The sequence below is a fragment of the Physcomitrium patens genome, chromosome 2, assembly GCF_059467195.1.
Source record: "Physcomitrium patens ecotype Gransden chromosome 2, ASM5946719v1, whole genome shotgun sequence".
In the NCBI taxonomy this organism is placed as follows: Eukaryota; Viridiplantae; Streptophyta; class Bryopsida; order Funariales; family Funariaceae; genus Physcomitrium; species Physcomitrium patens.
In genome coordinates this window covers 22,166,654-22,179,815 of record NC_143411.1, presented here as the reverse complement: position 1 = coordinate 22,179,815, position 13,162 = coordinate 22,166,654, and the positions used below count along the sequence as shown (strand labels likewise).

Here is a 13,162-nt window from a genome sequence, read left to right as displayed (position 1 = left end):
AAAGAATATTTACATCAAATTAGATATATCAACTTTGACCTAAAATGGTTCTTTACATTGACCTCCAAGGATGTACAAATGTTCTTGACTCAAAGCAAGTTGTGGTGCATAATAACACACTTGGATGATTGAATACTTGAAGCAATTATGAGTTACAACAGTAGTATAGACACTAGTTCTATTATATGTAGTAGTAGACAAGTAAGGGCTACCTACAAAATTAGGCACATGAAACATTTATATTAATCAGTACCATTGCTCATAGACTCACTCTATTTGGTTGTATTACAAAGCAAATTTTGGTATTCTTCCAAAGCTTCCAACTATCCGAATAGTTGAAATATCCAATGACATCTTAGCCTCTAGATTCCCATCTCAATTCATCATAAAATTTGCAATAAAGTCCTCTCATTTTTCTACCTCCTAAACAAGAAGTGAGCTGTTGAGAAACAAGGACAAGGGATTAGATAGGAACGTGATTAAAGAGGTTGGAACATGGGACAAGGGTATGGAAACAAGGAGAACATGGATATGGGACATGAAGATGCAATGATGGTTTAAAGAGGTGGATTGATTTAGTAAAAATTTGGATTGCTTTAACATTCTCTTCTCTCTTTTTCTATATATATATATATATATATATATATAAAAATATCACATCAAAAACATATTATTTATGTCAATTCAATTTATGAGCAATACTTTCAATTTTCAATTTCAATCAATTAGGTGGTTTTAATAAAAAAAAGTTATTAGTACAAATTTAATGCTATTTAAAAAGAATTAATTATAAAATAAAAAAAAATAAAAAAATTGATAGTTTTTATTACACATACAGCCTCCAAAGGTGAAATTAAATATTATAAGATGTGTTTAGTCTCAGAAAAACTTCGTCCATGAAAATTTAATCTAATCCAGTATGTTATAAAAAAAATGGCAAGTTTAAAAGCAAATGTGTGAAGTAGGAATAATTATGCATTTATTTCAAGGGGAGAGATATTTTTATGTTCACTAAAAAATTAACAAATAGATGCTATGCTGTGTGTGTTATTATGGCCCCAATATTTGAAAATCAAGTACCAAGGTAGAATCACAAATATTTTATAAATATTTTTGCTTCAGTTGCTTCAAAAAAGTGGAGATCAATCTTTGTAAGAATCTCAATTGAAGTTTTGCTAGTTCATGGCCTTAAAAATTCCAGTAATTTGTAGCCAATTAGATACATATGTCATGGATGACCATATTTTCTACAATTTACAAGTAAAGGATAGTAAAAAGAAAAAGTAAAAAAAATGTCAGAAAGAACTTAAAATTACACAAATGTGCAGTAGATTAATTTGTTTGATTGGTTTTTTCATGTGTTTTGTTTTTTTTGTTTTTTTTTCATTCATCAATAATTAAACAGTTTTGTTGCGTTTTCCGAAGCCTCAGAACATTGGTGAGGTTGTGCATTTGGTGGAGTGGATCCCGTCGCGGGGAGCGAGAATGAGAAGCTGCGGTTGAATTGTTTCAGATGTGGACATTTGCAGCGACATGTACAATAGAAGGAGCGTGTGTGGGTGATGGCACAGACAACACAGACGAGATGCAGCCTTGTCGGGCGAACGCTGGCGGGACTCATTTCTTGGGCGCAGCTGGTGTAGTGGTATCATAGTACCCTCCCACGGTACTGACCGGGGTTCGATTCCCTGGCTGCGCACGAACCAGCTTGGCTTGCAGTCGCAGCTTGCAGTCGCAACGTCCAACTACGGATGGGCTTCAGTTACCCTTTTTGGTTGCGCATCTCATCCACATCCACGCATGAGAAATGGCGAAATGGAGGGCTAAAATGGAGGGCTCATGCGGCACTACCTCATCTTCTGTTGTTGCAGATGATCAAGGAACAGGTTGTAGCCTTTGAGCGTGCCCGGTCATATCACCGCCCACACTGATATTGAGCTCCCCAACGGCCCTATAATCCAGTTCCGAACACTCACCGCAAACGCTATGGCTCATCTGCCCACCCCCAACCTCCACCATCTTGTGAAATTACACGATGTGACATGCGCGACGAATACAAATAACCATGCTTGTTAAGATACTTGAGTATCAATCGCCAAGAGTTCCGAGTCAGTTGGGGACGAATTAACCCGAGAAAACCAGTCCTCAATTGTAACATAGATTTTTCCTAATCGTTGGCGGCTCCTTATCAGCTTGTCAGTGTATCGAATTTCTCGCACTGACCTCAGATTTCACTTCACTCTCCCCACAGTCTCGACCTTTTCGATGACCCAGCTTTCTTCCATCCTATCGCCTTTTCGCAGTTGGTGCAGGGTCTTGCAAAGTTTGCAGCGCAGGCTCTCATTTTCTAGACCAAACGAAGGTGTCAGTTCCAGTGGTCGTAATAAATTCCCGTAAGCTATCAGGTAGGACTGTCTCCTCGTCCCAAACCCAGTTCGCCGAAGGGACGGAGTTTTATCACTGTCGCGATCGTCCTCTACCATTCCGAGGAGGTTTCGTTGATATCCGGGAAATTTCATCCTGGAAACATATCTGGGTAGTAGCGAAAGAGAGAGAAATGAGCACAAATTTTGAGTGCACAGAAGGTATGGCAGTGCTCTTTGTCCAACACAGCATTCCACTAAGAAGGCTCAAAACTGAAACGATTCTGCCAATTCGTGCATGAAGGAGATTCTTATCGTGGAGAAATTCGCTCCCCTCGAAAGTCTCCGAAATCACGGTTGAAGACGACCTGTCCGTGCTCGATGTTTGATCCGGACCGCAGACCAGACCGCGATACGCGTTGGTGGATGGACTGTCAACCTCACATCCGCGCCCTTAGGGAAGTCATGTACTCAGCCGACGCGAACAAAGAAGTGGAGATACTCTTGCACAAGTGTGTCTCTGTACATGGCCACGATCAACTATAATTCGTCGCTTGACAATGAGAAGATTTACATTGCTCTCACAGGTTGAACGAGTCGCCCCGCTCTCATTGCGATCATTTCTCTGTACCCTCTTGTATGCGATATTTGTTCAGAACGTCACGAGTTTGCGTAATTTGTTCAGAACTTCTGAACTTTGCGTAATCTGACCAATCTGATCAACTTCACATCATTTCTCAGGACGTTTCGTCACATGTAAGGAGGCGTCCTTGCTGCAAGGGAGCGAAATAAAAGGGCTCATACTGCACTGCATCTTTCATCGAGCTAGATGGTCAAGGAGCAGGTTGGGCCCTCGAACCGTGCCCGATCATATCACCGCCCACACAGGTGCCACTCCCCCCAGCGGTCCTATACTCCAGTTCCGAGCACTCTCCACAAACGCTATGGCTCATCTGCCCACCCTCCATCCTCACCTCGCCGGCTTCGCTCCTGCTGTCTACAACGTCTCTCGGTCCGGCTATCTTCACCCCAAGCTTGCACAATATGCCACTTACCCTTTTCACACGTACTCACAACCTCAACACCGAAGTACCACTTCATCACACTATCCCAAAACATTTCTCAATGCATCGGGCACATTTCATGTGGAGTCGCTTAATGTGCACATAGATGCGGTGAATGCACTTGCGGTGTACACACAAAATGTCCCTCTCTACAGCGGCTCCGGCGATACCACCATTAAGGTGTTTCAGAAGCAGGAGATGTCGTGTGAAGGGCGTAGTACCTCATGGGGCAGGCACGCAGCTGTGAAGAGCGTGGGTGCTGGCGCTTTCTTCAGCGTACAGGGGCCCAGTGGAAGCTCTGTGGAGGATGGCAAACCAGGAACATATTCTATTGTGCAGGATCATGGATAAAACAGCTTACAGATTCTCACCTGAGGTAATCCCTACCACAAGTGATGGTCTCGAGTAGCTAGATGACGTGCTCAAGAGGTGACTACTCAATCCTGGACGATTTGTTCCATAAAGGAGAGTGCTCAACGACGGCAAATATTCTTATTATCAAGCCTTAAACCGCAAGATGTTTTCCACCCAAGCTGCTGTGCTCATACAGATTCTAGGACTGGAGGACAATGAAAGTAAATTTCACCAGTCATGCAAATTCACAAACGTTTCTGATGAAGCTGATTTTGATCAGCCTATTCCGCATTGATTGATGGTGTTTCCCTCGTTGCTGGACATCTAATTGCTTTAGAAATCTTTGGTTGAACAGAGCCTAATTATGACCTATGCAATCCAATCCTAACAGGTTATACTTTGTGTACCTACATTGCGTTTCGCTCATAAGAACAAAAGACAGATGAACAATAACAGTGTAACTTATGAAAATCATGCAATCTTCCAATCGTCATGAATAGCACATATGACACAATAGATAGACTTTATTTTTACACACTTTCCATTTACAATATGCAAAAAAGATAGAGAAGACGATCAATACCATAAATATCTCTACAGCTTGAGTAAGTGTGTATCCATCTATAGCTTGAGTAAGTGTGCATCCATTGATAGGGTTTTTAGTAGTGTTGCGTGAGATTTTCCACCCAAAAACTCAGCTACTAGATTCAGCCATTTCTTCTTTCATACTACTTTTCAGCAATCAACCAATAAATTAAATTACTATACACTAGAACATCAAAGTACTTTTGGCACATCACTTTTTTGCACTTTGTGCAAGTAGTGGAGCATTGAAATAGGTTTGAGCTCTCATTTAAATTGTTATTGTTCTTTTTCCTCTACAATCATCTTGTCTTATCATTTTTGATTTTCTTCTTTTTGAGTTAAGAGTGTGATTAGTTCATCCTTGTGTTAGGATTAGCCTTGAAATTGATTTATTTTTTGATGAATCTACCTCCATTATAGCTATAAGCACATCTTTGTTGCTTATAAGCATCTGCATATGTGTGAGCACCTTCTTTAGTATATACCTACTCAGTGAAGTATCAAACATCAATTTTGGTATTACACACATTTTCTTCTAATAATCAAACTTGTATAAGGATAATATTTAGCATGTATCAAAGTACCTAATTTACAAATATTAATAAAATGGCATTCAAGTTATTGTTTTGTTTTCTTTAGTGGAGTTATTCAATAATATAAGCATCATCTATGATATCATTGGTCACACTTTCTTTGTCATAGTGCACTATTTTCTTACACTCCTTCTTGCACTATACACTATCCATTGATTTTTCAAGAATTTCCATAATTATCACATTTTTTGAAGGTATCTTCTTTTTATTAGTGAGTTGCAAGAGAATCAATTTAGGAAAGTTAAATTAAGATCATTGAAGGTTTATGTTGTTTAAACAAAGTTGGTACTTGATTTGTATACCTCTTGAATTAGGTATGAGCAAAAAGTAAAAGATTATAATTTAAGAAGTTTTAAAAGCTTTAAACTAAAGAATACAGATTGGTTAAAGGTGATGATTTATAGTCTAGGATTTATAATTAGTAAATATATTAAAAATTTTAAACTAGTCTTAGAACTAGGCTTTTGCACTGATATTGTCAAAAACATGATTCTCAAAGAAAGAAAATCCTCGATACTCTCTTGTATTACTAAAAGGAATGAAAAAGTCAATCAAAGATGATGTGATATTGAACTAGAATGGCTATTACCAAAAAAAAGACTAAAAAGTCTTTAAACAACGCTAAGCATTAGAAAGTATTGAGAAGAGTGAAGAATACTTCACTCTTACCTCCATATATACTCTCTAACTAAGAGCTACATAGCAATATTCTATAGGACCTTCAACATATGTTGACTTTGTTATCCACATGTCTTAACTTGCAAGGCAAGTTATCTATGTATGTGCCACAAATTTAGCTTATTTCACAAGGTATAACATGGAATTAACTTATTCCACAAGCTACCAACAAGTGGTTAACTTGTTGGCCAAGTTTCAAACCTACAAACACATCTCAAGTCAAAACCGCATCTATAAAGCTTTTAAAAAGCTTCTCTAGAATATTTTATGAAATTAATCTATATTTATGTACTTCTACCTAATCATTTAAATAACCATTGGGATAAATGTTTATATCTATGACAAGTTTATAATACAATTAGTTAAAATTAATGAATTAAGATTAAATAATTAAAAACCTTTAACCTTTAATATCATCAACTACATCAATGTCCTCCACTTTCTAAATATCATTATTAAAGCTATTTAATAACTCATCAAGTATTTAAGTATTTAAGTATGAGTTATTAAAAAGCTTTAATAATGATATTTAGAAAGTGGAGGACATTGATGTAGTTGATGATATTAAAGGTTAAAGGTTTTTAATTATTTAATCTTAATTCATTAATTTTAACTAATTGTACTATAAACTTGTCATAGATTTAATCTATGCACAAATTTGTAGTAATAGTTATAAAAAGTACATTAGTACTTCATGTAAAATTTTGGTTTTTTTGGATGGTCGAATTTTGAAATATGAGCTATTGAAGTTTGAAAAAAATCCACCTTAAGGATATATAAGGTTTTATAATATTTTTATTATATTTTGGATGATCTTTGGTACTTAGGGCTTATGTATTAATGTAATTGCCTCTATAGGAAACGTTTTATATATAAACTTGGTATTTTTTTAATCTTGAGTTTTGGTTGAGCAAATAGTGATAGCCAAAAGTCCAATGCTTTCTTAAGGCAAGTTTTTTCTAGCCTGACATCACCACCTCCAACAACTATACCTTCTATTGCCTCAGACTTTCATCTATTTTTTCCTTTTTTAGCTACTTATTCAAGAATATTAGTAGGCCTAGCTCTTTCTTGTTGAACTTTACAAACAACCCTTCTTAATCTATTTGCAACTCATTTTTGTTAGATTCCATGCATGAAAGAATCATTGGTAGGAACTCACATTTTATCAATAACTTCTTGCTCTTATGTTCCTTGTCTTCTTCTTGCTCCAACTTGTGCACATCTTATTTCTTGATATCCTTACATAAGAACTTGCTATGAGTGCACCTAAACCATCCAACTATCATCTTCAACATCTTTTTATTTTTAGATTCTACTTTGATTCTAATTCCTTACAATTAATCAATTGCACCTCCATTCAATGAAGTCAAGATCTTTAGCACTTGTCTTTGATCATCTACAATTGCACTTGTCATAAATTTAATCTATGCACAAATTTAATAACTCATCAAGTATTTAAGTATTTAAGTATGAGTTATTAAATAGCTTTAATAATGATATTTAGAAAGTGGAGGACATTGATGTAGTTGATGATATTAAAGGTTAAAGGTTTTTAATTATTTAATCTTAATTCATTAATTTTAACTAATTGTATTATAAACTTGTCATAGATATAAACATTTATCCCAATGGTTATTTAAATGATTAGGTAGAAGTACATAAATATAGATTAATTTCATAAAATATTCTAGAAAAGCTTTTTAAAAGCTTTATAGATGCGGTTTTGACTTCAGATGTGTTTGTAGGTTTGAAACTTGGCCAACAAGTTAACCACTTGTTGGTAGCTTGTGGAATAAGTTAATTCCATGTTATACCTTGTGAAATAAGCTAAATTTGTGGCACATACATAGATAACTTGCCTTGCAAGTTAAGACATGTGGATAACAAAGTCAACATATGTTGAAGGTCCTATAGAATATTGCTATGTAGCTCTTAGTTAGAGAGTATATATGGAGGTAAGAGTGAAGTATTCTTCACTCTTCTCAATACTTTCTAATGCTTAGCGTTGTTTAAAGACTTTTTAGTCTTTTTTTTAGTAATAGCCATTCTAGTTCAATATCACATCATCTTTGATTGACTTTTTCATTCCTTTTAGTAATACAAGAGAGTATCGAGGATTTTCTTTCTTTGAGAATCATGTTTTTGACAATATCAGTGCAAAAGCCTAGTTCTAAGACTAGTTTAAAATTTTTAATATATTTACTAATTATAAATCCTAGACTATAAATCATCACCTTTAACCAATCTGTATTCTTTAGTTTAAAGCTTTTAAAACTTCTTAAATTATAATCTTTTACTTTTTGCTCATACCTAATTCAAGAGGTATACAAATCAAGTACCAACTTTGTTTAAACAACATAAACCTTCAATGATCTTAATTTAACTTTCCTAAATTGATTCTCTTGCAACTCACTAATAAAAAGAAGATACCTTCAAAAAATGTGATAATTATGGAAATTCTTGAAAAATCAATGGATAGTGTATAGTGCAAGAAGGAGTGTAAGAAAATAGTGCACTATGACAAAGAAAGTGTGACCAATGATATCATAGATGATGCTTATATTATTGAATAACTCCACTAAAGAAAACAAAACAATAACTTGAATGCCATTTTATTAATATTTGTAAATTAGGTACTTTGATACATGCTAAATATTATCCTTATACAAGTTTGATTATTAGAAGAAAATGTGTGTAATACCAAAATTGATGTTTGATACTTCACTGAGTAGGTATATACTAAAGAAGGTGCTCACACATATGCAGATGCTTATAAGCAACAAAGATGTGCTTATAGCTATAATGGAGGTAGATTCATCAAAAAATAAATCAATTTCAAGGCTAATCCTAACACAAGGATGAACTAATCACACTCTTAACTCAAAAAGAAGAAAATCAAAAATGATAAGACAAGATGATTGTAGAGGAAAAAGAACAATAACAATTTAAATGAGAGCTCAAACCTATTTCAATGCTCCACTACTTGCACAAAGTGCAAAAAAGTGATGTGCCAAAAGTACTTTGATGTTCTAGTGTATAGTAATTTAATTTATTGGTTGATTGCTGAAAAGTAGTATGAAAGAAGAAATGGCTGAATCTAGTAGCTGAGTTTTTGGGTGGAAAATCTCACGCAACACTACTAAAAACCCTATCAATGGATGCACACTTACTCAAGCTATAGATGGATACACACTTACTCAAGCTGTAGAGATATTTATGGTATTGATCGTCTTCTCTATCTTTTTTGCATATTGTAAATGGAAAGTGTGTAAAAATAAAGTCTATCTATTGTGTCATATGTGCTATTCATGACGATTGGAAGATTGCATGATTTTCATAAGTTACACTGTTATTGTTCATCTGTCTTTTGTTCTTATGAGCGAAACGCAATGTAGGTACACAAAGTATAACCTGTTAGGATTGGATTGCATAGGTCATAATTAGGCTCTGTTCAACCAAAGATTTCTAAAGCAATTAGATGTCCAGCAACGAGGGAAACACCATCAATCAATGCGGAATAGGCTGATCAAAATCAGCTTCATCAGAAACGTTTGTGAATTTGCATGACTGGTGAAATTTACTTTCATTGTCCTCCAGTCCTAGAATCTGTATGAGCACAGCAGCTTGGGTGGAAAACATCTTGCGGTTTAAGGCTTGATAATAAGAATATTTGCCGTCGTTGAGCACTCTCCTTTATGGAACAAATCGTCCAGGATTGAGTAGTCACCTCTTGAGCACGTCATCTAGCTACTCGAGACCATCACTTGTGGTAGGGATTACCTCAGGTGAGAATCTGTAAGCTGTTTTATCCATGATCCTGCACAATAGAATATGTTCCTGGTTTGCCATCCTCCACAGAGCTTCCACTGGGCCCCTGTACGCTGAAGAAAGCGCCAGCACCCACGCTCTTCACAGCTGCGTGCCTGCCCCATGAGGTACTACGCCCTTCACACGACATCTCCTGCTTCTGAAACACCTTAATGGTGGTATCGCCGGAGCCGCTGTAGAGAGGGACATTTTGTGTGTACACCGCAAGTGCATTCACCGCATCTATGTGCACATTAAGCGACTCCACATGAAATGTGCCCGATGCATTGAGAAATGTTTTGGGATAGTGTGATGAAGTGGTACTTCGGTGTTGAGGTTGTGAGTACGTGTGAAAAGGGTAAGTGGCATATTGTGCAAGCTTGGGGTGAAGATAGCCGGACCGAGAGACGTTGTAGACAGCAGGAGCGAAGCCGGCGAGGTGAGGATGGAGGGTGGGCAGATGAGCCATAGCGTTTGTGGAGAGTGCTCGGAACTGGAGTATAGGACCGCTGGGGGGAGTGGCACCTGTGTGGGCGGTGATATGATCGGGCACGGTTCGAGGGCCCAACCTGCTCCTTGACCATCTAGCTCGATGAAAGATGCAGTGCAGTATGAGCCCTTTTATTTCGCTCCCTTGCAGCAAGGACGCCTCCTTACATGTGACGAAACGTCCTGAGAAATGATGTGAAGTTGATCAGATTGGTCAGATTACGCAAAGTTCAGAAGTTCTGAACAAATTACGCAAACTCGTGACGTTCTGAACAAATATCGCATACAAGAGGGTACAGAGAAATGATCGCAATGAGAGCGGGGCGACTCGTTCAACCTGTGAGAGCAATGTAAATCTTCTCATTGTCAAGCGACGAATTATAGTTGATCGTGGCCATGTACAGAGACACACTTGTGCAAGAGTATCTCCACTTCTTTGTTCGCGTCGGCTGAGTACATGACTTCCCTAAGGGCGCGGATGTGAGGTTGACAGTCCATCCACCAACGCGTATCGCGGTCTGGTCTGCGGTCCGGATCAAACATCGAGCACGGACAGGTCGTCTTCAACCGTGATTTCGGAGACTTTCGAGGGGAGCGAATTTCTCCACGATAAGAATCTCCTTCATGCACGAATTGGCAGAATCGTTTCAGTTTTGAGCCTTCTTAGTGGAATGCTGTGTTGGACAAAGAGCACTGCCATACCTTCTGTGCACTCAAAATTTGTGCTCATTTCTCTCTCTTTCGCTACTACCCAGATATGTTTCCAGGATGAAATTTCCCGGATATCAACGAAACCTCCTCGGAATGGTAGAGGACGATCGCGACAGTGATAAAACTCCGTCCCTTCGGCGAACTGGGTTTGGGACGAGGAGACAGTCCTACCTGATAGCTTACGGGAATTTATTACGACCACTGGAACTGACACCTTCGTTTGGTCTAGAAAATGAGAGCCTGCGCTGCAAACTTTGCAAGACCCTGCACCAACTGCGAAAAGGCGATAGGATGGAAGAAAGCTGGGTCATCGAAAAGGTCGAGACTGTGGGGAGAGTGAAGTGAAATCTGAGGTCAGTGCGAGAAATTCGATACACTGACAAGCTGATAAGGAGCCGCCAACGATTAGGAAAAATCTATGTTACAATTGAGGACTGGTTTTCTCGGGTTAATTCGTCCCCAACTGACTCGGAACTCTTGGCGATTGATACTCAAGTATCTTAACAAGCATGGTTATTTGTATTCGTCGCGCATGTCACATCGTGTAATTTCACAAGATGGTGGAGGTTGGGGGTGGGCAGATGAGCCATAGCGTTTGCGGTGAGTGTTCGGAACTGGATTATAGGGCCGTTGGGGAGCTCAATATCAGTGTGGGCGGTGATATGACCGGGCACGCTCAAAGGCTACAACCTGTTCCTTGATCATCTGCAACAACAGAAGATGAGGTAGTGCCGCATGAGCCCTCCATTTTAGCCCTCCATTTCGCCATTTCTCATGCGTGGATGTGGATGAGATGCGCAACCAAAAAGGGTAACTGAAAAAAAGGGTAACTGAAGCCCATCCGTAGTTGGACGTTGCGACTGCAAGCTGCGACTGCAAGCCAAGCTGGTTCGTGCGCAGCCAGGGAATCGAACCCCGGTCAGTACCGTGGGAGGGTACTATGATACCACTACACCAGCTGCGCCCAAGAAATGAGTCCCGCCAGCGTTCGCCCGACAAGGCTGCATCTCGTCTGTGTTGTCTGTGCCATCACCCACACACGCTCCTTCTATTGTACATGTCGCTGCACGTCTGTGTTGTCTGTGCCATCACCCACACACGCTCCTTCTATTGTACATGTCGCTGCAAATGTCCACATCTGAAACAATTCAACCGCAGCTTCTCATTCTCGCTCCCCGCGACGGGATCCACTCCACCAAATGCACAACCTCACCAATGTTCTGAGGCTTCGGAAAACGCAACAAAACTGTTTAATTATTGATGAATGAAAAAAAAACAAAAAAAACAAAACACATGAAAAAACCAATCAAACAAATTAATCTACTGCACATTTGTGTAATTTTAAGTTCTTTCTGACATTTTTTTTACTTTTTCTTTTTACTATCCTTTACTTGTAAATTGTAGAAAATATGGTCATCCATGACATATGTATCTAATTGGCTACAAATTACTGGAATTTTTAAGGCCATGAACTAGCAAAACTTCAATTGAGATTCTTACAAAGATTGATCTCCACTTTTTTGAAGCAACTGAAGCAAAAATATTTATAAAATATTTGTGATTCTACCTTGGTACTTGATTTTCAAATATTGGGGCCATAATAACACACACAGCATAGCATCTATTTGTTAATTTTTTAGTGAACATAAAAATATCTCTCCCCTTGAAATAAATGCATAATTATTCCTACTTCACACATTTGCTTTTAAACTTGCCATTTTTTTTATAACATACTGGATTAGATTAAATTTTCATGGACGAAGTTTTTCTGAGACTAAACACATCTTATAATATTTAATTTCACCTTTGGAGGCTGTATGTGTAATAAAAACTATCAATTTTTTTATTTTTTTTTATTTTATAATTAATTCTTTTTAAATAGCATTAAATTTGTACTAATAAATTTTTTTTATTAAAACCACCTAATTGATTGAAATTGAAAATTGAAAGTATTGCTCATAAATTGAATTGACATAAATAATATGTTTTTGATGTGATATTTTATATATATATATATATATATATATATATAGAAAAAGAGAGAAGAGAATGTTAAAGCAATCCAAATTTTTACTAAATCAATCCACCTCTTTAAACCATCATTGCATCTTCATGTCCCATATCCATGTTCTCCTTGTTTCCATACCCTTGTCCCATGTTCCAACCTCTTTAATCACGTTCCTATCTAATCCCTTGTCCTTGTTTCTCAACAGCTCACTTCTTGTTTAGGAGGTAGAAAAATGAGAGGACTTTATTGCAAATTTTATGATGAATTGAGATGGGAATCTAGAGGCTAAGATGTCATTGGATATTTCAACTATTCGGATAGTTGGAAGCTTTGGAAGAATACCAAAATTTGCTTTGTAATACAACCAAATAGAGTGAGTCTATGAGCAATGGTACTGATTAATATAAATGTTTCATGTGCCTAATTTTGTAGGTAGCCCTTACTTGTCTACTACTACATATAATAGAACTAGTGTCTATACTACTGTTGTAACTCATAATTGCTTCA

At 37.5% G+C, this 13,162-nt stretch overlaps 2 protein-coding genes and 2 non-coding genes across 4 annotated transcripts; 2 read left to right on the top strand and 2 right to left on the bottom strand.

Moving 5' to 3' along the window:
* Positions 1-1,628: 1,628 nt before the first annotated feature.
* On the top strand, positions 1,629-1,699 carry TRNAG-CCC (transfer RNA glycine (anticodon CCC)). Its single transcript has one exon. It is a non-coding gene; the product is annotated as a tRNA-Gly (tRNA).
* Positions 1,700-2,661: 962 nt separating this feature from the next.
* Positions 2,662-3,917, top strand: LOC112273887 (uncharacterized). Its single transcript, XM_024502919.3, has 2 exons — positions 2,662-2,950; positions 3,105-3,917. The coding sequence occupies exons 1-2, from the start codon at positions 2,890-2,892 to the stop codon at positions 3,776-3,778; spliced, it is 735 nt and encodes a 244-aa protein (XP_024358687.1). The 5' UTR covers positions 2,662-2,889; the 3' UTR covers positions 3,779-3,917.
* Positions 3,918-9,306: 5,389 nt separating this feature from the next.
* Positions 9,307-10,562, bottom strand: LOC112273952 (uncharacterized). The gene is made up of 2 exons (XM_024503050.3): positions 10,274-10,562; positions 9,307-10,119 (listed from the first exon to the last, which is right to left on the bottom strand). The coding sequence occupies exons 1-2, from the start codon at positions 10,332-10,334 to the stop codon at positions 9,446-9,448; spliced, it is 735 nt and encodes a 244-aa protein (XP_024358818.1). The 5' UTR covers positions 10,335-10,562; the 3' UTR covers positions 9,307-9,445.
* A 978-nt stretch (positions 10,563-11,540) lies between these two features.
* On the bottom strand, positions 11,541-11,611 carry TRNAG-CCC (transfer RNA glycine (anticodon CCC)). The gene has a single exon. It is a non-coding gene; the product is annotated as a tRNA-Gly (tRNA).
* Positions 11,612-13,162: the final 1,551 nt, after the last annotated feature.

Bases quoted from the DNA above. Each gene is read 5' to 3' on its own strand.
- LOC112273952 (XM_024503050.3), bottom strand. From the start codon at position 10,334: ATGGCCACGATCAACTATAATTCGTCGCTTGACAATGAGAAGATTTAC. The intron at 10,120-10,273 runs GTTGAACGAGTC...ATCATTTCTCAG, and splicing joins GATTTACATTGCTCTCACAG to GACGTTTCGTCACATGTAAG.
- LOC112273887 (XM_024502919.3), top strand. From the start codon at position 2,890: ATGGCCACGATCAACTATAATTCGTCGCTTGACAATGAGAAGATTTAC. The intron at 2,951-3,104 runs GTTGAACGAGTC...ATCATTTCTCAG, and splicing joins GATTTACATTGCTCTCACAG to GACGTTTCGTCACATGTAAG.